Below are 27,940 nucleotides of genomic sequence, written 5' to 3' on the forward strand. Positions count from 1 at the left end.
CAAATGTCGGTGAGCAAGCTGGTCCCTGCCCCCCAGGGTGCCTGGGTGCGCGCTGGCCACCAGCCGGCAAGACCCTTAGCTTTTTTTTTTTTCTTCTCGCCCTCTACCTCGCCTCTCTCGCCTCCTGCTGGCTGAGATGAAGCTGTTCTGAGACTCCTGGATGTGTGTGGCAACGGAGGTCAAGGATGCCGCTGCACTATGATCCCCGGAGGCCGGAGGGGAAAATTTGGCGTGTGGTGCATCTTATCCATCAGTGCTGCTGGAGGGCTTTGTGAATTGCGCTTCGACTATAGCACAACACGTAAGAAGTGTGTGTCTTGCCCACGGGAGTTGGGACCACGGTTGCGGGCCAGTCCGGGTGCTTCGACCAAGGTCCCCACCATAATCAATATAGCCGTCCAATCCAGACAGGCTGGCCCAAATGATCACTTCCTTTCGGGGCATGTTTCGAAGGAGACAGGACAGAGATGCGTTTCCCCGTTGCAACCTGTTGCTTCATCCTGTGTCTCCAATGGCGGCGGGCTGGCGGCTGGCTGAATCAAGGTCTCGGTCGCAATGCGCCTGCACGTTAAAGAAGAGAAGGTTTGTTGCCCTCATGCAAGGGACCCCTCAATCGCCTCTGTGCTCCCCGAGCCTGCCCCATGGCAGGCATGGATCACACAGGCTGACAGGCGGGCCGTTTTCTAGAACCCTTCTAGCGCCTGGTCCGTGCTTTCTAGGACGCCCGTCACCCTGTCAGCCTGTTCTTTCCATCCAGCCATCCAGCCATCCAGCCATCGCTGCTGCCACCTCGGCCCTTTCCTCCCGTCTGCCTCCTGCACCCGTCCAATCACTGTCGTATGATGCATTCTTCCACGACAAGCCGGGCTGTCTCCGTCGCCATGTCTGAATTTATCGTCTCTGTTTCTCTCTCTCGACATACTTTTGAGCAGGGGAAGGTTATTGAGAGGTCACGCATGGGGCAGACCGACCGGTGGCAACTGCAGGAAGTCTAGATTTGTCGCAAGTTGGCCCGGCCTGCCATGCCGGCCATGCCAGCCACGCAGCCACGCCGGCCACGCCAGCCTGCCCAGCACGGCGCCGCAAAATCGATGGGTTCATGGTGGCAAGTGCAATGACTTCCACTGGGTCTCAGGCCAGCTCAACTGAAGACCACATCCATGGATGCCCTGCATCCTCTTGCCCCAGGCACGAGAGGCTGTAGAGCTTAAAAAGGCTGGGTGGGCACGCCCGGGCAACACTGCCGATTGGCCCCCCTTCGTTGCTCCCGGCACCTCGGCGACGCTGCCACCCAGCCACTTTCAGAAGACCGCCCGCCTGCAGAACATTCAAGATCACCAACCTTGAGGCACGGTGGCCGAGCGCCTGAGAGATTCCATGACTCGGATAGACTACCTGCTGAGCTGGCCACGGGTCCGTTCCTCCCATTGGGGGCCGGAGCCCGACATCACATGCTTGGAGCCTTGGACATCGCCCAAGCTGTTCCCTGTCGCAGGGCTGGGCCTCCTCTCCCCCCGAGTCCCCCGGCAGTCAGTAAGCTGCACCACTCCTGTGCTCGTCCCTTTCTACTAATCATTCCCTGCGAGCCCTGCAGAATACGACAGGACCGCAGGGTCTTGTAAGATGAGAGATGAACCAGGTCGCCACTGTCAACTGCAGCACCCACGCACGCTCCTCCAACATGTCCCGGGCTCCGCGAGACTCCCCGCACTCTTCCCAGAGGTAGGTCGCCTCTGCCCAAACGTGCCTTGACTCGGTGCCGCCCTTGCAGTACAGCACAAAGTAGCAGCCAAGACCCTCGCGCTGGACGCGGTGCCTCTGGTTTGACGCGCCCCATGGCCCGGAGCACCATTCCCCGGTCCTCTGCCTGCCGCCCGGCCAGCCCTCTCGTGAGACCCCGCACAAACTCTCCATGTCGCGATTGCTGAGGCAGGTGGTCCCGCAACGATGTCATCGCCGTTCATGCGAAAGCTTCCGCCCAGGTGTTTGAATCGACTGATGGAACCACATTGAGATCATTCTCTTCTCACCCGCGACGGGCCCTCGGGAGCGGATATGTTGATCTCTGGGTTCATGGATGATAGGCCACCGTTTCATCCGGAGTGGCACGCCACGACAGCAAGTTACAACATGCTTGTTGAAGTAGATGCTGTTGGAAAACCACCGCGGTCATGAGGTTCTGTCTCTATCAGAGTCGTAGCTGTAACCCGTAGGGCAGGGATGGCAGGTATCGTGACTTCTGAGTTGTTTCGTAAGTCGGCCTGGTGGTTCAGGCGACGCCGTCTGCATCAGATACCACAGAGCCCAAAGCCGCAATCGACGGCACCCGAGCCCTGTCGACAGCAGACAGAGCCGCCCGAGCAGAAGCAGGACCCCTTGGATCCTCCTGATGCAGTTTGGACGCGTGAAGCGAATTCGGACAGGTCTGGATCGCCGCTTTCCTCGATGACCCTCAACAAGTCCCCATCGCCAATGGGGCTTTGCTCGCGGACCGGGGCGGCCATGGTAGTGGTACAGAGGACCCAGATGAAAACTCGGGATGATGGGATCTTCATGTTGCTAGAGGTTAGGTGCTTGAAGGTGGCGAGTAGATGGGCGAGCTATGATATTGAGGAGAGTATAAAACACAATTGGGGGAAACAACGAAAGGGAACAACAAGAACGGGCTTCTGCTCTTGTCTTGTAGTCCTGTCAACCCAACCTGACACGGGGGGAAACAGCATCTAATAAAAAGGCTGGGCTGGATTCCCATGTGCCAGTCCCGGCAACTGTGCAACAAGTACTTATTAGCTAGCGTGCCGGCTACGCGGAGAAGTCGTAGTAGCATCCAAAACCCTCAGCGTCACGTCCGGGCTCAGAGGCCAACCTCGGGCGTCAGATGTCATCCAATGGTACGACCAGCACAAGCTTTCGATGGGGGATTTCCTGAGGGGTCCCGATCGTGATGAGCCCCCCAAAGCAGGCTAAACTGCGCGGTGCTTGGTCGCATGAATGCTTGGCATTGACCTGCGGAGGCACTCTGTGCTCACTGCTCGCGGCAGATGGGGCCACTGGCTGACACCGGGAGTAGCAGCAAGCTGAGGCCCGGTCGCGCAAATGGCAGTACTCCCGCGTAGCAAGGTGCCGACGCTGAGCACCCTTGCTTAGGTATTCCATATTTAGCACGAGTGTATGGGACAGGAGTCGTGGGAAGATGTTGAAGGAAGCAACATTGAATGCACGTCGTGAGAGGTGAGAGGTGAGAGGCTTCGGAGTACTTGGGCCAATGGGCGAGGTATTCTTGGCGTGCAGCACGATCGTCGCAAGTCGAGCAGACGGTGATGATTATCCAGACAAACAGCGTCCGTCCTATGATAATATCAGCCACGGCCAATTGGAACGACGGAGGTCCGGTCTGCACTGTTGTTGCGAAATCCATTGACAGATTGAATAACTACCCTGTCTGTATCTCGCAACAACGAGAAATGAGTCATACCGTAGGAGCCGAAGTCCGTCACTTCGACGTGGTTCTAGCACTCCCTCCAGGCCGCCCGCCTGCTTACGTACTCCGTACTGGGCAGCGGGCGGGAGCTAGGGCCACCCGGACTTTGCGGTGCTTCTCCGCCGAAGCTTCCATCTGGCGGACGTCATTACCAACATCGTCAAACTTCATCCTTTGCTCTTTAACCCCAAACCACCAGTGATACCTGACCTTTGTCACCCACCTCCTTTCTGCCCGTCTTTTCATCTGCTTTCGAAACACACAACACACATGTCGTTCACGATCACATTACGGCAGGGCCCAGCCCGCCTGGCGACCCGCCTGCCCGAACTCTCGCAGACCGTGGCAAAGTCGTCACCTCTCACCTCCTCCATCGCCACCCGCGCGTTCCACCGCTCCAGCCGACAACAGAATGCCTTCTTCACGAGCAAAAACACCCTGCTGACCTCGTCTCTCGCGCGGTCCGCGCCCAAGACCACCCTCACGGCCCGCCTCATCGCCGCAGGTGGCAAGCGCGGCTACCAGAGCCAGGCGGCCCCGGCCGCCGACAACACCTCGACCGTGCGGAAACTGCTGGTCGGCGGTGCCATCTTCGGCGGCACCCTCGTCGCCATCAACGCCGTCTTCAACCGAGAGACGCGAGAGGACGGCGGCATGCCCCCCTTTGAGCGGTCATATCTGAACAACACCTTCCTGCACACGGGCCTGGGGATCGGCATCATCGGGCTTACGGCGCGGCAGATGGTGCAGAGCGGGTTTGTGTACAGGCTGATGGTGACGAGCCCCTGGGTGGTCGCGATCGGTGGCCTTGCGCTGAGCTTTGGAACCATGATCGGAACCAGGGCCATCGAGCCGGACAAGTAAGCTGCGCCCCCTTAAATTTTAATGGCCTACACGAAATACTGACAATTCTGTTGCACAGCTACATCCCCAAGTACGCACTCTGGACCGCCTTCAACGCCACCCAGGCCGCCTTCATTGCCCCCCTCCTCGCCTTCGCCCCCGGCGCGCTCATCGCCCGCGCGGGCCTGTACACCGTGGCCATGATGGGCTCCATCTCCGTCGTCGGCGCGACAGCCAAGCAGGAGAAGTACCTGTACATCGGCGGCCCTCTCCTCGCCGGCGCCGGGCTCGTCATGGCCTCCGGCCTCGCCCCCCTGATCATCCCCGCGACCGCCGTGCGAACCCTGGCCTTCACCGAGAACATCTGGCTGTACGGAGGCCTGGCCGTGTTTGGCGGCTTCACGCTCTACGACGTCCAGAAGGTGCTCCACCACGCGCGGCTTGCTGAGCGGGGCGTGATCAAGCGGGACCCTGTCAACGAGAGCATCTCGCTGGAGCTGGACTTCCTCAACATCTTCATCCGGATGGTCCAGATCCTGATGATGCAGCAGAACAGGAGGAAGTAAGGTGTGTGTGTGGGGTTGAGTCGAGCTAGTCACGGCAACGCATATTGTCGTGGCGCTGTACTTCATCTTTAATAGGTTTTTCTGCGATGGGCTCCTAATGGGGCAATCAGGATTTTAGCACTCTCCTCTCTCCTCCCAGCGGTGCTGTACTGCACCAATCCACAGTATCGAGGCAGATATCCAGTGTGTAACACAACACATCAATAAATCAAAAGCCAAATTTCAAACGCCCCTGTGAATTGTAGAGTAAACAAAGCTATGTGCGAATCTGCTCCGTCACGTTGACGTGATCCGTTCCCTGTTGAGCTCCTCTCCGCTAACTGATATCCCTAAGTTGAGTGGGTATTCATACATAAACAACCCCAAAGTTAAATTTCCCCTATCGATATACAAAAACAAAACGAAACAAGCAGTCCCCGCCGATCTCTCCGCCCTACTTGAGCGGCGGGAAGTCGCGGACGTAGTGGGTAGGACACTGGTAGCCCGAGGGGTTCTTGTCGAGGTAGAGCTGGTGGTACTCCTCGGCGTCCCACCACTGGCCGGCGGCGATGACCTGGGTGGTGACCTTGCCGCCGAACCACTGGCCGTCGACGGCGGCGGTGACCTCGCGGGCGACGGCCTCCTGCTCGGGCCCGTGGGTGAAGATGCCGCTGCGGTACTGGGTGCCGGCGTCGTTGCCCTGCCTGTTGCGCGTCGTGGGGTCGTGGATGCGGTAGAAGAACTCGAGGAGCTCGCGGTAGGTGATCTTGGAGGGGTCGAAGGTTATCTGTGTCGCCTCGGCGTCTGTGTGGTTGGTTGGGTTAGTCGTGGGAACACACACACACACACTCTCTCTCTCTCCCTCTCCCCCCCCCCTTCCCTTTTCTCTCTCAAGGACTCTGGGGTTGACTCACGCCCTGTGCTCCCTGAGCATACGGCCCGGTAGCTCGGGTTGGAGGTGTCGCCGCCGATGTAGCCCACGCGCGCGTCGTACAGGCCCTTGCCCTCAAAGTGCTTGCGGTAGATGTGCTCGACGCCCCAGAAACAGCCCGCCGCCACGGTGGCCTTCTGTGCGCCCTCGGGGATGTTGGCGGCGGCGGCGGCGCCGTTCTCGGCCGAGGAGATGCCGAGCGAGGCGGCTGTGGTGAAGGGCCGGGTCAGCCGGGCGATGAAGCCGGGCATGCTGGAGGTCATTGTTGCCGTTGCGGCGAGGAAGGCTAGGACGAGGACGACGAGGGCCTGTGGCTGGAGGAGGAGGTTTGAACCTTGGCGGGGTACGGAGTTTGGTGGTGGGGGAGTTTGAGGATGACTCTGTTCTGTTGGGGAATGCAGTTTGGTTGTTTTTTCTGGGTCACTTATGTGTAATGTAGTAATATGGTAATATAGTGGGGTCAGCGTGGGATGTGGAAATGGCTATGGGAGAGATCGAAGTTGACAGTCGAGGTGCTTCTAGAGTTGTGTAGTTACGGGCTTGGGCAATTGCATCAATTATACAGCTCAAGTCGTGACGTCTACGGAGTACCGCACAAGCATTCGCCCTCGCATCCGTTTCCAGCAATTGAGCTGCAGCCGCTGCGGAATGACAAATCACAAATCTGCAGGGCACATGTTACAAGTACGACGCCACCCCGCCATTTCCCCAAGCCCGGGGTCCTGGAGCTGGGAGCTGGGAGCTGGGAGCTGCGTGGGAGCTTGAAGCTCCTGAATAAGTGTATTCCACCACATTGTGTGAAGGAGAAATTCAGTAGTCGACCTGAACAAAGTCTTCACAGTATTTATCCGACCGTCTCGATGCCTTCCTCCATCGTCTCATATCCATCCACAGTCATCTCTATCTATCCACTCTAGCACCGCAGACCATACCCAAGTCCGTTTTGTCATGCCTTTATTGACGTGAATGACAAAACAGCAGTGGCAGTGAACAAGGCAGGCCAGGTACCGTGCATGTACGCCCTTCCAAATGGCATCGAGGCTGTTCGACGAGCACATGCACTGATGCAGCGGCTGGGCAACATTACACGACAGGGGTTACATTCCTCTGCCCTGCCCGTCGCCTGCAAGGTTGACAGCTCCCGAGTCCCTCCAGGAAGACAAGGGCAGTCAGTCTCCACACTCGCTGCAGTCTATCTGTCACAGAACTGGAAAGGCATTCTACTCACAGCAGTTGCGAGGGGCCGATTATTATATGTCGAGGAATGATGCCAGATAATTCCATTGGCTGCAAACCACAAGTTTCAGGAGACTAGATAGTCTCAAAAATGATTGAGTGCTTGTGCTCGCGACGAACGGGCCCCCGAGTCTAGCCCAAGAGCGGGCTTTCACAGTCAACGGCAGGTTCCCGGACCGGAGTCCCCAATAAACGCCGGGCTTGGTGCGCCGCCCACTGCCGGATGTACACCAAACTCCGGCCGGGGCCGTCACAGAAAGACGCATTGCTCTGTGGGAGCAAATGCTCAAGATTGCCTCCCAACGGATAGGAGAATCCGCGCAAGCCACGTTGATCAACCTCGCGCGATGGATGGCGCTTGGTCGCGCAGACAGGGACGACTCCTCTTCCACGTCCCGTATAAATACTGAAGGGCATCCTCCAAGCTGTCATCCTGCCTTCATTTTGACATGATACATGCATCTTGGCTTTGATACTGCTTTATCGGGCTCAACTCTTGAACTCTACTATTCTAAAACACAGTACCCGGAAGTAGTTCAACAGAGGTGTCTCCGTCTTCACACTCACAGACGGCTCGACTTTATCCTGATCCAAACATAACCCTTGCAAACATGGGCCTCACCGATAAATCCTTCAAGGTGGGCATCATCTGCGGCAGCACCCGCTCTCCCCGCGTGGCACCGCAGGTCGCAGGCTTTGTCCAAAAGACGATCCAGTCCCACCTCGCATCACACCCGCCAGACGGCCTCTCTGTAACGCTGGAGCCCGTGGACATCGCCGAGTCCAACCTCCCACTATTCGACGAGCCAGGCATCCCGCAGGCCATCACCGACCCCTCGGCCTACGCGCACCAGCACACGCGCGACTGGTCCGCCCGCGTCGCCGCCCTGGACGCCTTCGTGTTTGTCACGCCGCAGTACAACTGGGGTATCCCCGCGGCACTGAAGAATGCCATCGATTTCTTGTTCAACGAGTGGACCCGCAAGCCTGCGATGATCGTGTCGTATGGCGGGCACGGGGGTGGCAGGGCGGCCGAGTCGCTGGCTGTTGTGCTTCAGGGGCTCAGGATGAAGGCGCCTGGGAGGACTGTCAACTTGTCGTTCCCGGACCGGGCGTTTAGTGGGAAGTGCTATGTTGGTGGGGATCTGGGGCTGCAAGAGGAGGGGGGCGCGGTCTGGGCCAGCGAGAGGGATGATATTATCGCTGTCTAGGAGGATATGGCCAAGCTTCTTACGGAGTAGCTTAAGAGACTGTCGTACTGTTGGTTTTTCTCCTAGAAGTAATGAATGATACTTATCAACATCAGAGCCGCGCTGTGTCTCGACTCTGTCGCCTTCCAGTGTTGCGAAGGTCTTCTCCGTACAAAATGCTGTTTCAAAATATATCGTCCATTCAAGATGTTATACAGTCTAATCTTTTACAATTGTATCGTCACTTGATGGAACACCATCTATTCTAATACGCACCACGTGAAATTCGACTCAGTCACAAATCTATACACCACCTACGTCTCACTTAGCCGTCGGCAAAGACATGTTAGCCAGCTCCCTCTCCCAAATCTTAGCCCAGGCGTAGACGATCCCGCTCAAGAACCCGATAAAAACCGCCGACACGCCTCCGAACGTGACGGGCGTGTTGAAGAAGATGAAGCCGCTGATGGCGAGCGGGAGCTTGTTGAGCGCCCCGACCATCGAGTAGGTCGTCGAGGACGTCGCCCGCTGGCACCAGGCGCTCGCGTACGAGATGCCCACGGCGCCGAGGCCCGAGTACACCATGCCGATGACGAGGCTGCGGCGCGTCTCCTCGGGGAAGTTCCTCGCGAGGTTCGCGGAGGACCAGTCCTCGACCAGGAGGGAGCATATTATTAGCACCGGGATGCTGAGGAGATTGTTGTAGAAGGTGGCTGGTTAATACGAAGATGTCAGCAAGATCATAGGGACTCCGGATCTTCTTGGGTGGCACTTACTGTCCCAGTCCTTGGTCTTCAGCTTCCTGATCATCCGTCCTCGCCCGAGGACGTACGCGGCCTGGCTGAAGACATTCGCAAACATCCACGCGTACCCTGAATTCAGCGTCTTGAGTGCGTCCGAGGTCTCGGACGGGTGGCTGTCCAGGCTCGTGGCCGCCTTGATGTCGGCCCATGCAGCAACCATGGAGCTGAATACCATCAGGCCGAACGAGAAGAGAACCAGCGGGGTGACCTTTCCGCCAGAAAGGAGCACCTCTCCATAAGCGATCACGATGATAGTCAGGTTCTTGAAAATAGTAAACACTGGCACGGAAAGGAATTGCAGAGCCTTGCCGCCCGTGTATATCTGAGCGACTAGCAGGATAGAGATAGGGAACCCTTTAGAGAGATCAGTACCATTGATGATATCCTCAAAGTCCCCCGGTACGGTGTGGACGTACACTTCTTGGCTTGCTCAATATCAAAGCGCTCCAAATTGAGCAGCCTCATCTGCTGACACGCCAGGACAGCGATGATACACACAACGGACTGATGAGTGGTCAGCGGCGAGCGATACCCAACTACAGGCTGGACTTTGAAGTGGCATACCTGAATGGCCAGGTACAAGAACATGAGATTCCACTGGTCCCCGGACACGATGTACTTGTTGACTACCGTCATGGAGATGGAGGCCAGACAGTAACCCAGGATGGAGGCCGTCGGGCTGTTGACCAAGCTGGACGCCGGGGCTGGCTGCCTCTCGCCGGGCTGGCTCACCGGGCGGTGCGACGAGGCCTCGCCCGGTGCGCGCCCGAGCTCGTAGGCCTGGCCGGGCATCGGCACGACATAGTCGTCGTTCTTCTTGTCGGACATGTTGAGATGCGCTATCGTGTCGCGTCAGTCCCCTGTCCCGCCAAGACCGCGTTCCTCTGGGCCTCTGGTACGGTAGGTGAACGAAATGAGTGGGATGCGTCGGGGTCCTTGCGCTGGTGCCTTCCCGATCGCGATGGAGGGTCAGGAATGAGTGATGCTGAGGCAATGGCCGATATACCTGTCAGCCAGTTTGGGAAACGTGTCGTGGTGGTACAGAGCCTAGGCCTAATACTAGTCAGGGCGGTGCAATTTCAAGTTCTCGGGATTGAACCCCTGGGAAATGTGCTGGCCGAATCGGCCCCGACCATGCTGATGCGGGCACATACGGATACGTGAGTCCAGGACGCCCTCCAGGGCTTCCATTTGGTTACCCTGCCTGCTCAACTGGGTGGAATAATTGTCAGGAACCATTCATTCAATAACGCACCCGATGTAATCGCTTTGGGGCGACGTCAAGACACATCAACATGCCCTCTATCTAGCTTGTTGACCGTATGCAACAGAAAACCGCAGCAATGGAATGTAGTTCCCTCACCTGTTCCCTAGCGCGTTTGCTGGTTCAGCTTGACTGGACGTCATCTCGATTTCGGCTGAATGAATGTTTTCGAGTGGCCTTGCGGAAAAGGTTTGTGGTGGTTGTGTGTTTGAGCAAAGCCAGCACCTCAGTCGGGGCATTGTCGGCCTTTATTCACGCCCACTTCGGGCAACTTGTACCTGAGTTACACGACGCTGTTTCTTTCGTATAGTACCTAGGTACTTATCGGCATCGGACTGTTGCTGGTTGCCTGTAATAGATTTAACCTTGACATACCAGTCTATATCAAGGCTAATAGTACTATACCTAAGTATCTTTAGGGACCTCCCCCCGCTGGTAAAGGTCGCCCCTAAGATTAACCAATCCTTTAAGAAGAATCGAATGCTTTAAGATCAAGCAGATTCTTCATAATCAAGAAATCAGCACACCCGTTTCATCCTTGTAAATTCATTAAGACCTAGTTGAATGTAGCCAAGTAAAGCGCCTATTAATTTTAGCGCAGGTCTTGATGGTGAGCCCGCGCTGTGGATAAAAATGCAGCAGTATAAGCTCCTGCCTATTTCGAAAGCAAGTCTACGGAACCTTTAAAACCCGGAAGATTCAAAGAAATGAGAGTAGCTGTGAAAATTTCGGGATAATCAAGTAAGTAAGAATACGTGTGACAACTTCGGGATAATCAAGCACAGCAGGAGGACTGGGAAACCCTCGGGATGATAGTTGACGTGACAGTCGGGGCAATGCTGCCAGTTATAATTCGGCAAATAGGAGCTGGATAATCTACCTCACCGGTCAAAGTCTTGTGACGATGCTAGTTATCAAGACCATGCCCCTCGCGATGAAGACCGGATCGTGTTTGCTTTTAGTAGATGCAAGGCCGTATTCCTTCAAGACAACAGTCTAAGTTCAGCTCTGAAAATGGCACATTCTATCGAGAACGGGGCTCCCACTGTGGCGAACCCCAAGCTGGGCGTCATCTTCGATAAATTCGTCCGCGAGCTCAAATACCAAACGCCTGCGCATGATGATACACGCCCTGCCTTACAGGCCGCCATGCTCGAATGTGCCGTCGGCTCGGGCGTTCCGTACGAGTCGGGACATGCGCGGCGGTGTTTCGACGTGGGCCTCATCATCGCTTGTGTACGTCTTATTTCTCCCTCCCGAACCCCAGGACCGTCTTCCCGGTGTTTTTCGTACGCTGAGACTCATTTCACTGACTATGCGTGTCAAGTCCTGCTATCCCTCCCACCCCTTTGCCGTGAAGTTACACATAGCCATCTACACCTGGCTGGTCACCTACATTGACGATGACGAGGACGGGAACCAGGACCTAGCCGGCTTCCAGACGCGCTTCCACAAAGGGGAGCCGCAGCCATCGGCTCTGCTAGCGTGCGTTGCAGAGTCGCTACAGGGCATGTCGACGCACTTCGAGCCCCTCGTGGCCAACTTCATCGTGCTTTCGTCGCTGCAATTTGTCAACGCCACCCTTCTAGAGAGGCGCGGCGAGTTCACCGGCCTACAGCACTGCAAAGAGGCAAGCCGGTGGCCTGGCTATATTCGCGACAAGAGTGGAGTTCCCGAGGCCTACGCGTACTTCATCTTCCCGGGGGACCAGTGCCCGGATATAGGAGCGTATATGCAGGGGATACCGGATATGATGACTTACATTAACTACGCCAATGATGTTCTCTCGTACGTATTGATCCGCCTCCAACAGGCGATGCCCATTGCCCTCAAACCTGTCGCGCTTACCAACATATAACCCATTGTCACAGGTTCCACAAGGAGACCCTAGCCGGCGAGACGGACAACTACATCAATACCCGGGCCGTCTGCGAGCAGCGCGAGCCTGTTGCAATGCTCGAAACCGTCATTGACGAGACAATCGCGGCGAACTCACGCGTAGTCAGGCTTCTGAACACCAGATTGGACCCCATGTGCTCCCGGAAGTGGGACGAGTTCCTCAATGGCTACATCCTTTTCCACATCACAGCCAAGCGTTACAACTTGGACGTGTATGATGGGCTGGCCCACGAGGGATTCAATGGGCCGGAATAGTCTGGAGGCTTGAGGGTGTGTAAGCGACCCGTGGTCAGTTTACTACAGTGCGCTTATTAGGCTCTGCTGTGAGTGTTTGTGCGGGCTGTGATGAAGAATGCGTATGACGGAGAACGGTGGTGTTTGTTATGAGCAGAAGTGATCGGCGTGTTCATTCACGGCCGTCGTGGCTGGGGAGATGCGATAAACATGCCCTAGCAACGTAGCAGCAAAAATATAGAGTAGACAGTCCATGTTTCACCAGGGACGTTTGCTATTCCAAGTCTTGAAATCGCGGGTTGGTCAGTATCATTTGGAGTCTTGAGAGTGGGTAGACAGAAGCAACTACTCAAAACACCATGGGCCTTCTTTTGCTTTCCCAGTGAGATATAGTGCGACGGAGAGGGGGATAAAGACGGAAACGAGTGCCCCAGGTTGGTCTCAGATGAGCTTGTATGGCACTCTACAAACAGTGCTGACGCAGTTTCATTTCTTTCCGAACGTTGGGATCATATCGCAGCGCAAGAACAAGTAAGCACAAATCAAAAAAGCAGTACGACCACTAAACTAGTCAGTCTTCATATCCGGGGCCGCCTCGACATCCTACTCGGCCTGCTATTTGTTGTGTAGAGAGTCTTCGGAGATAAGTAGATCAGAAAAAGACCAATACTTGATTATCAAGACAAAGCTGGACGAGGAGATTGATACGAGCACTAAAACCTAGAGGATATAATTATTATTCTCTGTAGGCTGGTCGAGGCGCCCTCGCTCCTGAACGCGCTGCATCCGGCACAACCTGAATTGCCGCAGCACGTGGACGACATCATATTTGAAAAGAGGCAGACATAATTTTTCTTTGCAGAAAAATTGTCCATCCGCGCAATGATGATTTCTTTGGATCATCTGCGGAATTGGAAAAGGTGACACCAGCCTTTGATCAAATTGCCATCGAGTTTTCCCGCTGACGATGGATGGGAGTCCGGCACTTCGGTCATCTTGTGGGTAGCTAGCGAGATCAGCGCTGAGATTGCCAAATCTTTTAATGATGCTGCCTAAAAGCTTGAGCCGAGTGATTACTCAGGGATCAATGCTCCTGAAAAGAACTGCCATCTTGTTCTGCAGTGGTTGTACGGCACAACATTTGAAGCGAGTCACCGTCTACTTGAGTACTGCGTGCTAAGGTGTGAAGCAAACAATTTCAAACCTTGGCATGTATTCCTACATAAAGGAACCTTGTATTCTAACTTAAGACCTGGTAAGAGAATCTATAAGTGAATTGTGAACATGCTGCGCCAGACGGATTGACCCGCGCCTCAGGGCTCACCGAGTCAAACACGCTCCACATATAATCCACCACGCCACCCACCCAAGCACATACGGCCATAGATATAGGAAAATACGGGATCCCGTCCGCTCTCCCTTAGTCAAGTCTATAATCGCTGGATTAGTAGTTGGGTCGGTGACGACCAGCGAATACCCGGTGCTGTATGTTTTTGTTTTGTCTCATCTTTTGCCATTCCGCCGGCTGGTTGCTCTGCAATGCATCCTGAGCCCCGACTTCACATCATGCAAATCACCTGGGCAATGTAATTCTCGAGACTTACAAATCCCATCCACTTAAAAGTGGACAAGAGCCTTGCAAAGACTCCCGTGTTCTCAAGCCCCCGTACTATATTTCCAATGGCAGGGAAGATTCAACACACCAGCCCTACACTGCTGCCTCCCACAAGGTCATGATCAGCTACGTCTCCCTCCCGAGACACCCCACGCGCCTGTGTCGATCTTGATGACGCGTCTGCCCAGCTTTGAGCTGGCGGTGGTTTTTGAAGACGGCCTAGGAGACACTGAACGCGAGCGCATTACGGCCAGGGAAGAATCACCCATCATGCTCGAGGCCATGGGCTACTAGACCGCCCCAATCACGCAGAGAAAGGCTATCAGCACGGGTGGATGTATCCGGAGCCTTTGCGTGTTCGAACACACCCTAGGGCCCTTCGATGATGAGAGGCTGTGCACGGAGTTCCTTTCGCTGCCAGCCCCGGGGCACTCGTGCGACTCCACCGAAAAGTTTGAGAGCGACCTGGCGATCGCAAGGAAGCTATTCGATCAGCCACCGCATCGGATTGTGCTTAGTCATGACGACTACGCGTCACATAACCTTCTTGTCCACAAAAGGCGTGTCACAAGTTGGATCGGCTGAGAGTCTGCCGGGTGGTACCCAGAGTACCTAGGTACTGAGAGTTTACAACACCACTGCGATGGGCGTCTTCATACCCCCCGTGAAGCTGCCTTCTCATGTGGCTGGGCGGAGGCCGGTACGAAGCCGAGTTCCAAAGAGAACTTGCCGTTCGAAAATTGGCTATTGATGGATGATCTTGGTGCGCCACCTTTCAATGTTGGTTGCGGGAAATGGAGGGTACGCGCACATCTGTGATGGCAACGGCGATAGATTCAGGTCTACTTTGACAGCCTCCAAATTGTTTTCGAAATTCAGCGGCGCATAGCACATGAACAAGTTTAGATATAATTTCCCCCCTTATTCTAGACTCGGAGTTCAGCATGACTTGATGGGCTGTGATATATTTCATGTTGAATTTTGTTCACGTCAGACGGGCGCTTAGTCTCTGTGCTGAGCATTACGGGCCATGTACTTCGGTGCTCGTTATCAATCTTCTCGACACAAATAACCCATGAAATATCCACCTTTGTCTCGATCTAGAGCGGGTGTACATTCGCCGCACGTTGGGTGCACCCCCTCAGACCGAGATATATGAAATCTGGAGAGGCAGGCTGAACACCAAGCGTCAAGAATTGTGGGAGCTAAATGGGTCGTTGATAACTAGGTAGTTCAAAACATGAGAAATGGTGTCCCTGGAATTGTGATTTGCGCAGTCATTACAGTAGTACAGTATATTCGTGGTCCCGGAGTGCACAGTCCTGCGACTTATCGGCAAGAGTTCCAAGCACGCAAGCACGAGTCGGTATTACGTTAGTGAAGAATTCAGGGGCCCTCTGTGAAGTGAATCAGCACCTCGCCTCAGCTTCATCTGGCAAACTCTCACTGACTCCGAAGCCGAAATTCAAACAGAGTATAGTCTTCGAGGAACAGAAGTCTAGGGTCTGCTTGAGGTGTGATATTGTTACTCACTATCCTAGTTGTCGTCACATCGGTTGGGGTGGGGAACCTGCAGAGCATGTTTAAAGCCCGTGCAGTAGTGTACTTAGGATTACCTGTACGAACTAGCGGCGTCTGGAAGGGGACGGGTACGGGCAGATCGATTGCGACATGGGTTTAGAATCTTATCTCCCTTGCGTCTACTCGATGCCGGTACGCTCCCGGGTCGCAACCCGGCCGATCTTGGGACGCCCAGGCCTTGACTTGACAAACACTCCGCCGGGATCTTGCGATGTCGGGAGCAGTGTAACTATATCTGGCCCGCTTGCCTGTTTTTTCCAGAGTCCCGATAGCCGATTGATGTTGCGGCAATCTTCTACCCCCAGCTCGCAAGCTCACTTGTACCCACGGCCTGTGGCAAGCCACCAGAAACCAAGTAACTCGACAAAATGGGCAGCGCGACCCCGACTTCCGAAGAGCTTGGCGAGCTCACGTATCAGCTCGATCGTGCCAACGTCTTCCACTCATGGAGTGCTCAAGCAACACTCAACCCGCTGCCCATTGCAGGAGCATCAGGCAGTGAGGTCTGGGACTACTCGGGGAAGCGATACCTTGACTTCTCCTGCCAGCTTGTGTACACGAATATCGGACATGGCCACCCCAAGGTCGTCGCCGCGATCCAAAAGCAAGCAGAGACACTGGCCACGATAGCACCCGCACACGCCAACCTCGCTCGTGGCAAGGCTGCTGAGTTGATACTCAAGCATGCCAATGGGCTTCATCCTGAGGACAAGTTCTTCCACAAAGTCTTCTGTGAGTATCATTATTTTGCATCTACGGATCCCTGTATTCTGTTTCGTGAAATGCTCTCGCTTGGCATCACTTTAGGACCCCCAGCAGGTCACTAACGCATTAATATTAGTTACCAACGGCGGAGCTGACGCCAACGAGAACGCCATCCGCATGGCCAGGTTGACGACTGGCAGGGACACGGTGCTCTCCACCTACCGTAGCTACCACGGGAGCACCGGGTCCGCAATCTGTGCGACTGGTGATTTCCGACGCGTGCCAAACCAGTTCGCTCGCGGCCACACCCACTTCTTCGGCCCCTACCCTTACAGGTCCGAGTTTTGGTCGACTTCGCCGGAGCAGGAGACAGAGCGGGCACTGCACCACCTACGGAGGGTCATCGAGTGCGAGGGTCCAGCATCCATCGCGGCCATCATCCTGGAGACGATCTCCGGCACGGCGGGTGTCATCGTTCCGCCACCCGGGTGGCTTGCTGGGGTGCGGAGGCTTTGCGATGAGTTTGGCATCGTCATGATATGTGATGAGGTGATGGCTGGGTTTGGCCGCACCGGTGACTGGTTTGCGTGGCAGAATAAAGAGCTCAACCCGGAGGGCGTCACGCCTGATCTGATCACCTTCGCGAAGGGTGTCAACGGTGGCTACGTTCCTGCTGGAGGTGTCATCATCTCCCAAGCCATATCGCACGCCTTTGATGAGCGTGTATACCTAGGAGGCCTGACCTACTCGGGACACCCGCTGGCCATGGCAGCCATCGTCGCCACAATCGAGGCCCAGGAGGAGGAGCGGATACTCGAGCACGCGACTGTTATCGGAAAGGATGTCCTAGGCCCTGGTCTGCGGAAGCTCGCAGAGAAGTACCGCATAATTGGAGATGTGAGAGGCCTCGGTGTGTTCTGGGCGCTGGACCTCGTGTCAGACCCTGTCAGCAAGCAACCAGTGGCGGGGAGTGTGATCGCAAAGATCAAGGATGAGTGTCAGAAGAGGGGCTTGATTTCATTCTTTGTGGAGAACCGAGTCCACGTCGTGCCCCCGGCGAACATTTCCAAGCAGGATGCCGAGAAGGCACTGGCGATTTATGATGCGGCTTTTTCTGCGATAGAGGCGAGCATGTAAGACTCGAGCAGAAGTGCAAATAAGGGTGAGAAAGTCTGAAGAGTTTGTTTTGGACTTATGAGGTTGCGCAATATCTCTCCAGCGGTACTATGATAATATTTAATCTTGCACCAGAACCCCTTTCTTTTCTGGCACTGGCGGGACAGTAATCTAAGTAACCCTTCAGGGCTCGACCCACTGCTTTGCAATACTATGTGTCGCTTGGGAGCCCATCTCTGTCCGGTCTCCTGCAATTTTTCTCCCCCGCACCATTTGAGTTATAGTGTTGTTTCTATCTTACAGGCAACGTGACCAAAGATAAATAGGAGTTTGTGAAATGAAATACTTTCGCCCTTCTAGGCCCATGGTCCTCACCTCCTTTTCCTTGCTTCAAGTATAGCGTCCATGTTATATGCCCTAGGGTAATTGATTATTTACTTCGTATAACTGCATGAATCCTTTAAAAGACACGACAGCCAAATGACACGACAGAAGTTCACCGAGAACCTTCTGCCATGAGAAATCACCACTGCACTAACAGGCAAAACAATCGTGCAACCGGTGTGGATGTATGGCATTAAAAGGTTCTGTGATATCGTAATCCTGTCGGGGACAGCTTCGCCGTCGCAACAGGGACATGTCCGCCGGTCGTAGTCGGCGAGGTATAGTTGTCATAACACATCGCGCCAATTTTGCACCAGCACGAACCATAGCACTGCTCGCAAAACTCGTCTGTCTCGGACGGCGGCGTGAGCTTGACCCAGTCACATGAAGAGCTCTCACGGCGGCAATAGAGACATTTGTTTGTGCATTCGGTGAGGTCGAGGGGTGAGTCGCAGCCTTGATCACATGTCAGACCGCAGGACTTGCAGCTCGGGTCGCATGCTGGCCATTGAGAGCTGGCTGGAAAGACGAAGAATGCGAGCGGGAGGAATATCGAGGTACGCGGAAGCATCTTGTGAATAGTGGGATGTGACTTTCAAAAGGCTTTCTTTGAAGTCGATGCGCTTGCGGGCTCACAGTTTTACTGAAGCCATGGGACCGTACCTCTTTATATGTAGCAGTTGTTACCTCTCGCAGTTCGTGGGCAAACATTATGGACCCCGGCTGGCGGCTAAATCCCTTGCTTCGATGGTCACCAATCATTATGAACAACCCCCCAGCAAGACGCATGCATCCCAATCCTTCGACTCCGCAGACCTGCAGAAGGCCTCACGATTTCCTCGTATTCTTCTGAAACATGAGCGGTACGATAGATCTCACAAAAATGCCGACCTGATAGATTCTAACGAGGTAATTCGTGGTAACAATGCACGCTGTATGACCGGCAATATCTGGTCCAGCAAATCCTTTGCAAGTTCCATCTGGCTCTCGCCATTCAATGCCATAATAAGAGCCAGCCGCAGCTGGCCTTAAGCCCTCTCTGTGTAATTTGAAAGGTTCGTGATCGTAGCAGCGCTGCGTCTGAGCTCTTTCGTCAGTTCCTGGCACTGCACTTTTTTTAGACGCTGGGTCTTGAGCGTTTACCACTGTATGAAGGCGCCACATACATTTTATATGTATGGGGATTAGAAACGAAACCACTTCGTCAGTTCAACCGGATTCCTTAGGGTACAGTGGGCTTGGACTGGACATTTGATCCCATCATGAGCAAGAATTTCGGCTGCTACCGTGACATCTTCACCTGGGCAGTCGTCAACTAGTCTCAGTGGAGCAACTAATACAAAGTAGTCACTTCGCGGTCGGTCCAATTCCACTGTGTTTTCGTTGAGAGCTTTCGCGAACGCGACCATGTAACGGACCAAGGTGATAAGTGCTACGGGCATATTTAAGCCCGTTCCCTTGATGAGCTATCTTGAAGAGCTGTCTAGTGCAGCACTGTAATGATGGAATCTTCTACGCGCCCGAAGCAGTCTAGGTCTTCTGTCTCCTGTCTAAGAACCTCTACTCTAGTCTTGAATCTCTCATCACCCAACACCGCGTCTAAGCTGACCTTCAAGTTCTCAACACCAGGTCTGGGTGTCCCAAGTCCCACCCCGATGCCAGAGTAGCGCACTCTCTTCACATTCTCTGGCTTGTCCTGGCCCTCGCCGGCCACCACCATAGGCACGCCGTGGGCTATGCCATGTGTTATGGCCCCATACCCGCCATTGTGCACCCAGACACTGGCATGTGGCAGCACTGCGTCGTAGTGGAGATAATCAGTGACGAGTGCATGGCGAGGCAGGTCAAATTCGGGCGGCAAGGCCGCGCCCTTGCGGCCCATGATGGCGACCACAAAGACGTCATCCCGACGGCGCAAGGCCTCGATAGTGGGAATGATCAGATCGTTCGGATCCGTCTCGACTGTCCCCTGGGCCACGACGACGACTTTCTTGCTCGTGCTCGTGAGCTCCTCCCACCAGCCAGGGAGGTTCGGATAGCCATTTGGCGGGGGAGCGGCCAGTGGGAGGAAACCCAGGAACTGGAACTGCTTCGGCCAGTCACTCCGTGGGTACTCAAAGCTGGGAACGCCGATCTGCAAGATTGCATCGTGGCTCGTGTAGTTGAGGCCTTGGAGGACCGGGCCGGGAGGGAGGCGTGTGGCTCCGGCCTCGGACAGCTTTTTGTCGAACAGGGTCTTCAGGGGCAGTGTCTTCTCCTCGAAAATGTCCCAGATATCTGCGTTGCGTGCCCTGCCCTCGTCTGACTGGGAGAATGGGAGGGGGTAGCCGAAAGGTGGCAGGTCAACGCTGCGGATTGCCGGGGGCGTGACGGAGAGGCACAGTGTCCTGGGCTTCTTGACACCATTGGGCAGGTCGGCGCCAAGATGCAAAGGCAGGATGCCGTGGAAGAAAGCCTCCGATATCACGACGACGGGGAGGTCAGGGCTGCGCCCCTGCAGGCTGGCGAGCGCCTCCTTGACGCAGCGCCACTGTGCCGGGATGGGCTCCAGGCAGTGCTTCTCCACGTCGACGAGGGCACGCTCGTACCACAGCAGCGAGTGGTAGCCCGGAACGGGCGGGTCCGGGTTGTCGGGCGAGTAGTAGAGCAGGTCGTCGATGTCGGCTTCGTCCTGCAGGGGGATGAAGTCGACTCCCGAGCCGGAGATGCGCTGGCGGTGCGTGGTGGGGCCGAGGAACGTGATGGGCCATCCCCGCCTGTGCAGCTCCGAGGCCACTCGCAGCGCCGGTGTGATGTGACCTGTCAGGGGATGGCAGACGAATAGGAGCTGGGCTGGTCGCTCGACATCTTGCTGGTACCCGGAGGTGGTCATTCTCAGGCTCGATGATGATTTGAAGGGGCAATTGTGACTTTCATCCAGGGGAATGACATGGCTTGGCTAGGTTTGTGGGGCACCCAAGCACCTGAATGAAGTCAGTCACAGCGTTCCGCTGCATCCCTCCCTATCCCTTACCACACTGGCCCACATCCCGTTCTGTCACACAGAATCGCCTCCCTTACTGCCTTCTTCCGCTCACAGCAGGTTGCTTTCTAGTCTATACCGTTCCACCAGCAGCATGCCGATGGAGTGATCCGGTCAAGAACGGGAACGTGGGAGCCATCTCGGCAGCCTCGGGTCTTAATCCTGACTTTCAGATCTCACTCAGTAGGGCTCACAAATGTCTCTTCCGCCTTCGCTATGCAGGCGGGCCAGGAACACCCGTGACCCAAGCTGCCTTTCCATATTCTCATGAAACCACCGATGCCTTGAATACCCAGGTATCAGCAAATCAGTTGTTCACGACCAATAAACATAGGTCAAAGTATTTCTGCACCCTCTTAATCTGAGCTTCACTGCACATGTGCTGGCTTCGCAAAAGAATAGGCATGAAGCCGAACTATCCCTTGATACCTCGCGCGACCATGCACAAATGAACGGCAGAGAATCCCCGAGGCGCTGTGATTTATTCGTAAAAGTAGCAACGAATACTGCCTTTCCCTTCCCACGAGATTGCATTCCTGCAGCAAGCAAATTATCTCATATCCGAAAGCATTTAAAAGCTTTTCTAAAGGACCGGGGAACGTCTGTATTTCAAACGTTGAAGCACCCTCACTCGTCTCATGCTCGGAGCCAACTCGCTTAAATTTCTTGAATATGCTGTGATCTTTTCCTTTTTTTAAATTTCACATTGTAGTTAGTGGTGATGAAATATCTCGAAAGCATCTCGGAGCACTTGTGTTTGATTTCTGCCCATCCACAAATGGTCTGTGAGACATAGGTAGCATGTCGCCGTCGATAATGCGGCATCGAGATAAATGGCAGGCGGAAGGGACCCTCCGTTTCACAGACCGGGACAAGCACTTCACCGCAGGCAGGGCACCTGAGTCGATTGGTAGGATGGGGCTAAAGTCGTACCAGGCAGAGACTTGCATTCTTGGAAACAAACTATTTTCTAAAGATGGACAAATTGAGCGATGACGAGTACACTTCGTGGTGTCGGAAATAATACTTAATGGGCTTTTTGGACTCGGGCTTCAACGGAAAATATGTACCCGCGGTAGTAGTCCAGCAGGTAAAAGCAGCATCATCTGCAACGGATCGACATGCTTGTTCTCATTAGCATTGTCCCTTGCATATCTGGCAGCGATCATGGCTGGACCTTGGAAGGACAGGGGAGCGCTTCTCCCGCGAACGCCACGTTCTCGGCATGCGATGCTCGGCAGTCTTGCCGAGCGACCTACTAGGTAGGCCCCTCGCCTACCTAGGGGAACGTGAAGCCGGGCCGGGCTGTGCTGTTAACCTGGGTCGCCCGCGGCATCATGGGCTCCATGTTCATTTGATTTTAATATACACGCGGCCTGTCGTTGGCCTGAGGCCGACCTACGAATTTACCCGGTCTGAGGTCACCAGGGAAATGGCATTTATCCATCGAGTACCCGGGTACTGAGAAACTCTCGACATGGCATTATCAAAGGGCGCCAACGTTGAATAGATTGATTTTGAAGCACTACATAGGATTAAGTGACCATGACATATTAAATCTCAAGATGCGTGATATAAGACTGAGCGCCAACCCGTGCTCTTCTATATTTGCGTTTGGTGTTGTTCTTTCGAATATACGCTTGGGGGATTCTACGAACAGATCGACCAACAAAATATCATTGTCAAAAAACTCCGATTCTTTTTTTTTTTAAAAAAAAAATGAAGTTCGTACTGTCTGTCGCGGCCCTTGTGGCTGCTGTAGCCGAGGCGCACTATACCTTGCCCTCCATCAACGGCGGCGTGAGTGGACTATCCTGGATCCTCCATCCCCTTCAGGAGATAAGGAGAATTTTGGAAGGACTTCTCTCAGAAAAGTGATGATCGCTAACAAGAATCTCGCTACAGGCCGACTGGGCAAACGTCCGCAAGACCTCGAACTACCAGTCAAATGGCCCGGTGACAGACGTCTCCTCCTCCGCAATGACTTGCTACCAACTCGCTGCCGGCAACGAGGGCGCAACAACTGTCAACGTCCAGGCTGGCTCATCCGTGGCTTACAACATCAAGTCCAGCGTCTCTCATCCCGGCCCATTCTCCGCGTGGCTGGCCAAGGTCCCCTCGGGCCAGACTGCTGCAACATATGATGGATCAGGGGCGAACTGGTAAGTTGAAGTTGCTTGGCAGAAATTTTCAGCGAAAATGTTACTTGAAAAAATGGTATTAATAAAGTGCTAGGTTTAAGATCTACCAAGACTACCCCACGGTGGCCTCCAGCGGCTTGACATGGCCATCTCAAGGTGAGTACACTTTTTCACAATCTGGCACATAGTATATAGTGTATCTAACAGCCTTTCCAGGGAAATCAACCATTAACATCCCCATCCCCAGCTGTGTCGCGAACGGTGAATACCTGCTCAGAGCTGAGCACATTGCTCTCCACTCGGCCAGCTCGGTCGGTGGTGCACAATTGTACCTGTCATGTGCACAGATCAATGTCTCTGGAGGATCTGGGTCCGCAAACCCGACCAAGGTGTCATTCCCAGGGGCCTACAAGGCCAACGACCCCGGTCTGGTGGTCAACATCTACTACCCGGTCCCCACAAACTACCAGCCTCCCGGACCTGCCCCCCTGAAGTGCTGAAAGTATTTTCCTGGCACCTGGTCCTCTGGTTTCGCTTCTATTCTGTATATGTCCGAAGCCATATATAGCGTCTTCATACAGTGGTCTTCCTGGTACAACGGGAAATTTGAATAGCTCAGGATTCGGCGTACAATGAAGTCTCTGACCTCATAGTGGTATAGATGATGACAAGAAATTTGCTTTGATTGCTATTCACCTGTGACAAGCCGACACCCAGGTCTTCGAGTAGAACAAACGCTCGCGGCAAGAAGTCTCCTATATTAATACATGGGATTCTCGGAACCACGACATAAAAGAAAAGAGTAAGGAATAGTAACAAAACAAAGGAACCAGGAAGCCACCGTTTAAGACTAGGTCGCAAAACACACCTGTAAATCCGTCTTTACGTGGTTCCCTCAGGCCGGTTCTTTATCGACTTCCATCTCAACTACGTTCAGCTCTTCGGGGTCTGTGAGTGACTCAGAGTCTCCATCCCAGTCATGTCCAACGTCTGTAAAGGCTCGGCTTTCAATAACACTGTTGTTATCCACTGCTTGTCTCGTGTCAACTTGATTCTGGTGATGTGTGACAGAATTCTCCTCTTCTATGTGGGCGAGCACTTCGTCGCTGCTTTGTTGACGAGATGCGCCTTCTGGACTGTCTTCCGAAACCACGGCCTCGGAGTCTGCGGCTGATTTGTCAACCGGTGGTTTCTGCCGTGGCGGAGAAGAGTGCAAGCCACCACTCATAAGATGTGAAATATGGGTAGTGGTATGCAGGTTGTCCGTGATGACGAGATCAGCCAGAAGGAAGAATAAGATGATCATAGTCCATGCGCTCGTCCAGAATGACCGGCGGTTGAAACAAACAATTGTAAGCAACTCAGCGAGGGAGATGATCATCCAGCGATTAGGGAACGCGATCTCCCAGACAAGAATCGCATCCGACAGAAAGCGTTCGAAAGATGTTGGGGAAGTGAAAGCATCCCAGGGCCCAGAAAAATCGTAATGATCGAATTCGAGCGTCTCGGGGCCGCCGAATTTGGCTCTGTTCCGCAACCTCCGTGCCCACTTTGGCAGTATCATCCCGTTTGCATCCCATGGCTCCTCGTAGCAAAAGTCACGCCAGCGCTCGAAAACCTTGACAGCAATGTCCTCACTGACTTTGAAGTACTCTGTGTGCTCTGTCCCGCAGACGCACTTGAACTTGTGTTGATATTTTCTTAGTTCCGTTTGAATCAGCTTCTCCGCAAACCCGTGGAATGGAATATTTCGAGCTACTGCTTTCGCATGTTCCTCGCATACGACATGTTTGCAGATTCCTTGTATCTGTCTCCGGCGCTTTGTTGGGTGGAATTGGGTCCGCCCAATCTTCATCAGATTGACTTCAATGTCTCTTGGCTTGACTTTGTAGAAATAGATTGAGCCCTTCTCCCTCGACTTCTCTCCCTTGGGGCCATCTTCAATCAATTTCGCAATATCGCCGTCTAGTTGGAACCCGGAGCGCGATAGCTTTTCCCCGGGTGTGACAGGTTCGCTTACCCTTCTTTCAGTCACGGTTGGGCGTCGATTTCTGCTTGGTGTTCTCGCATGGATCTCTGGAGAGGTGTAGGATGACACGAGGGACGGTCGACCATTTCCTGTCCCGCCTGAATTGGATCCGTCGCCAGTTCAAAGCGCTCGAGCCTGTACATTGGACGACGAACCTTGCGACTTCCTTGTTTCCGAGGACTTAGGTCTACCTCGACGCCTGGATAACTTGGTGGGTGTATCGATTTGGTTGTCCATATCCTCGTTTGCTTCGCGACCAGTCGAATCTGCAAGGGGCGAGCTTGCCGCATCTTGAGCAGGACAGTGGGTCGATGAGCTCCGGGCTCGAGGCCGTTCAGGTGTCAGGCTAGAGCGAGCTGATGCTAGAGGAGAGAACGTCGAGCCAGACTGGGTTGCGCTCGAGGCTCTGCGTTGGTTTCTAACGGGCTTGTCCGACAGTACTGGCCGCGAACTTTCCATCGGGCGGCAAACAATGGAGTCCCCCTCCGAGTCGTTCAGCGAGACATTGGGAGGCATCGTGTTTCTCGACTGCATTAGCCAGAAATAAGAGAGTTCAATCAATGAACGAAGCATAGAGAACAGAGAAATTGGGGGTCGTGCGCGGAGATATTTCTCTGTGGGAGGATTTCCTGTTGAAGGCCCCTGAGGCAACAACATGTTGTTGCAACTGGATTGGGAAAGGCGAGTAATGAAACGAATATGCAAGACTTGTACCGACGCGACCATGGTGGTCAGCGGCTGTGCCCTCCAAGATTCCATGTTTGGTGCGTTATGCGCCCTCCTGCATTTCGGCATGCATCAAATTCAACCAACGCGAAAAGCATCAACGCTCATAGGGTGCAACTCGGTGACCCGCCTTCCAGCTTGCAACACACCTGGGCACCGTGCCTGCCTCCCACCAAGGGGCCCTGGTTGTAAGAGATTGCAGGTTTTCACCGGTTTTCAATTTACTCCACAGAGTTACACTGGACAAAATCGCGTGAAAGACTAGGTGATCCAAGCATTCAACATTGAAATGTTTCTCAACTACAAGTGGTTCTAGCTGGGCTGATTCGACATTCCTCATAGAACAACTCGGCTTATCAAAAATACTGTGTGATCATGTTTGTCTATTTTATTGCGACATTTGTCTTCGGACTATGTCAAAGAGCCTTTGGCACGGTATTTGTTGCTTTCAAAGTTCTTGACCTTGTTTATTCCAGGGCTGCCATACACTATACTACACGCACTAGGCTTACTAATAGAATATAAATGTAAATACTTTAGCCTTTAATATAAATATAATATAATATAAAGGCCTTTAATATAAGTGCATATAGTATAATGGGTTAAAAATTAGAATATAAATATAGGGGGGTGGTAGTGCGCCTTATAAGGCGCATACCTAATTTAAATATACGCCTTATAAGGCGCAAAAAGCATAAAGGGGGAAATATTAATTTATAAACTATTTATATAAATAAATATATATTAAATAATAATATAATATAATATAAATTTTTAATAATAAACTTATAATAATTAAAAGATTTTTTTATAATAATATAAATAAAATTAAAAATAAATTAAATAAAATTACTTTATATTTTATAAAGTATATATTTTAATTATATATATACCTTATTAGGTATATTTATTAGCCTACTATATGCCCATTTTATTTTTAACTACTTTTATTAGAAATAATATATTATAATTTTTATAGTTTATTATATATTTATTTAAATTATTATTTTAAATTTTTATTATTATTAAATAAAATAATATTTTTTTAATATTAACTACTTTTATAAATATTATAAATGTAATATTTAATATAAAAGATTATATTTACTTTAAGGCTGTTTTAAAAGCTATTATTATATATAAAAATAATAAAAATAATTTTTAATTTTAATATTTATTATTATAATAAAAAAATTTAAAGCCATTTATAATAAATATAGATATTTATCTTTTAATTATATTAATATAATAGTAAATTTTAATATTATTATTAGTAGGGTATATTTTTATTATTAGTACTAATATTTATTTATTAAGCTTATATGGTTTATAATTTTAAATGTTAAATTTATTAAAAATAGTATTAAAAATAAAAGCTTAATAAAAGGTATTATTTAGTTAAATATATAAATTATTTTAATATTTATTAAATATATATTTAAAAACCTTTATTATTTAGCTATAGGTTCCTTTAAATAAAAGATAATATTTTTATTTTTATATTTTTGTTTTAGATTATTTATATTATAATTTTAATATTAAATATTTATTTTTTTATTTTATATACTTTTAAAAAAGCCTACTAATATATTAAATGGAGGTTATTATAATATAATAAATAAATAATTTATTAAGCTTGATATAATAAAAGTTTAATTTTTTATATATAGTTTATATTAATTATAAAGTATTTTAGTTTAGAAATCTTTTAGTAATTTTTTATATTTTAAAATATTTTAAAAAAACTTAAAGCCTATAATAATACCCCAAATATTATTATATACTTTTAAAGCCATTTTTATTTTTAAATTTAGTTATTGCCCTTAAATGCTTTAAATATATTATTAATATTCTTAAAGATTTTATTTATAATTATAATTATATTTTAATTTTTTATTAATTTTATTTTTATAAAAAATAAAAGGTATTTTAAATTAAAATATATAATAGTAAATAATATATTACTAGTAGTTATTTTATTTTATTATAATATTAAAAGAAATAAATAAAGCCTAATAGCTTGGTAAATAATAATAAATATAAATAGCTAGTATATTAAAATATATATAACTATTTTTAATGTTATTTAATATATAAAATTTATTTTATTTTTATTTATAAAAGTTTTTAAATTTTATATAACTAATTAATTAGTTAATTAAACTAGTAAATAATAATAATAAGTGCTATAAGCT

The 27,940-nt window shown here is 51.6% G+C and overlaps 9 protein-coding genes across 9 annotated transcripts; 5 read left to right on the plus strand and 4 right to left on the minus strand.

Moving 5' to 3' along the window:
• Positions 1–3,625: 3,625 nt before the first annotated feature.
• On the plus strand, positions 3,626–5,119 carry KVR01_010246 (uncharacterized protein). Its single transcript, XM_044784775.1, has 2 exons — positions 3,626–4,341; positions 4,404–5,119. Exons 1-2 carry the CDS (start codon positions 3,752–3,754, stop codon positions 4,888–4,890), a joined length of 1,077 nt encoding a protein of 358 aa, XP_044640405.1. The 5' UTR covers positions 3,626–3,751; the 3' UTR covers positions 4,891–5,119.
• Positions 5,096–6,378, minus strand: KVR01_010560 (peptide-methionine-S-sulfoxide reductase). Its single transcript, XM_044793613.1, has 2 exons — positions 5,784–6,378; positions 5,096–5,673 (listed from the first exon to the last, which is right to left on the minus strand). The coding sequence occupies exons 1-2, from the start codon at positions 6,061–6,063 to the stop codon at positions 5,324–5,326; spliced, it is 630 nt and encodes a 209-aa protein (XP_044640719.1). The 5' UTR covers positions 6,064–6,378; the 3' UTR covers positions 5,096–5,323.
• Positions 6,379–7,487: 1,109 nt separating this feature from the next.
• On the plus strand, positions 7,488–8,247 carry KVR01_010581 (uncharacterized protein; the record flags this gene model as incomplete). Its single annotated transcript, XM_044794378.1, has 1 exon — positions 7,488–8,247. Exon 1 carries the CDS (start codon positions 7,648–7,650, stop codon positions 8,245–8,247), a length of 600 nt encoding a protein of 199 aa, XP_044640740.1. The 5' UTR covers positions 7,488–7,647.
• Positions 8,248–8,475: 228 nt separating this feature from the next.
• KVR01_010513 (uncharacterized protein) lies at positions 8,476–10,049 on the minus strand. The gene is made up of 4 exons (XM_044787601.1): positions 9,594–10,049; positions 9,446–9,533; positions 9,003–9,383; positions 8,476–8,939 (listed from the first exon to the last, which is right to left on the minus strand). Exons 1-4 carry the CDS (start codon positions 9,855–9,857, stop codon positions 8,548–8,550), a joined length of 1,125 nt encoding a protein of 374 aa, XP_044640672.1. The 5' UTR covers positions 9,858–10,049; the 3' UTR covers positions 8,476–8,547.
• A 1,258-nt stretch (positions 10,050–11,307) lies between these two features.
• Positions 11,308–12,447, plus strand: KVR01_010277 (uncharacterized protein; the record flags this gene model as incomplete). The annotated part of the gene is made up of 3 exons (XM_044793023.1): positions 11,308–11,529; positions 11,621–12,081; positions 12,165–12,447. 3 exons carry the CDS (start codon positions 11,308–11,310, stop codon positions 12,445–12,447), a joined length of 966 nt encoding a protein of 321 aa, XP_044640436.1.
• Positions 12,448–15,763: 3,316 nt separating this feature from the next.
• KVR01_010337 (uncharacterized protein) lies at positions 15,764–18,471 on the plus strand. The gene is made up of 2 exons (XM_044792202.1): positions 15,764–16,354; positions 16,464–18,471. The coding sequence occupies exons 1-2, from the start codon at positions 15,991–15,993 to the stop codon at positions 17,462–17,464; spliced, it is 1,365 nt and encodes a 454-aa protein (XP_044640496.1). The 5' UTR covers positions 15,764–15,990; the 3' UTR covers positions 17,465–18,471.
• KVR01_010584 (uncharacterized protein) lies at positions 18,021–18,398 on the minus strand (the record flags this gene model as incomplete). The annotated part of the gene is made up of 1 exon (XM_044782539.1): positions 18,021–18,398. The coding sequence occupies one exon, from the start codon at positions 18,396–18,398 to the stop codon at positions 18,021–18,023; it is 378 nt and encodes a 125-aa protein (XP_044640743.1).
• A 231-nt stretch (positions 18,472–18,702) lies between the features above and the next one.
• On the minus strand, positions 18,703–20,699 carry KVR01_010710 (uncharacterized protein; the record flags this gene model as incomplete). Its single annotated transcript, XM_044785350.1, has 2 exons — positions 18,703–18,849; positions 19,323–20,699. The coding sequence occupies 2 exons, from the start codon at positions 20,697–20,699 to the stop codon at positions 18,703–18,705; spliced, it is 1,524 nt and encodes a 507-aa protein (XP_044640869.1).
• Positions 20,700–22,568: 1,869 nt separating this feature from the next.
• On the plus strand, positions 22,569–23,490 carry KVR01_010360 (uncharacterized protein; the record flags this gene model as incomplete). Its single annotated transcript, XM_044789213.1, has 4 exons — positions 22,569–22,649; positions 22,755–23,011; positions 23,085–23,146; positions 23,207–23,490. 4 exons carry the CDS (start codon positions 22,569–22,571, stop codon positions 23,488–23,490), a joined length of 684 nt encoding a protein of 227 aa, XP_044640519.1.
• Between the last annotated feature and the right edge of the window lie 4,450 nt (positions 23,491–27,940).

Source organism: Diaporthe batatas (assembly GCF_019321695.1).
Source record: "Diaporthe batatas strain CRI 302-4 chromosome Unknown Contig00013, whole genome shotgun sequence".
Classification (NCBI taxonomy): Eukaryota; Fungi; Ascomycota; class Sordariomycetes; order Diaporthales; family Diaporthaceae; genus Diaporthe; species Diaporthe batatas.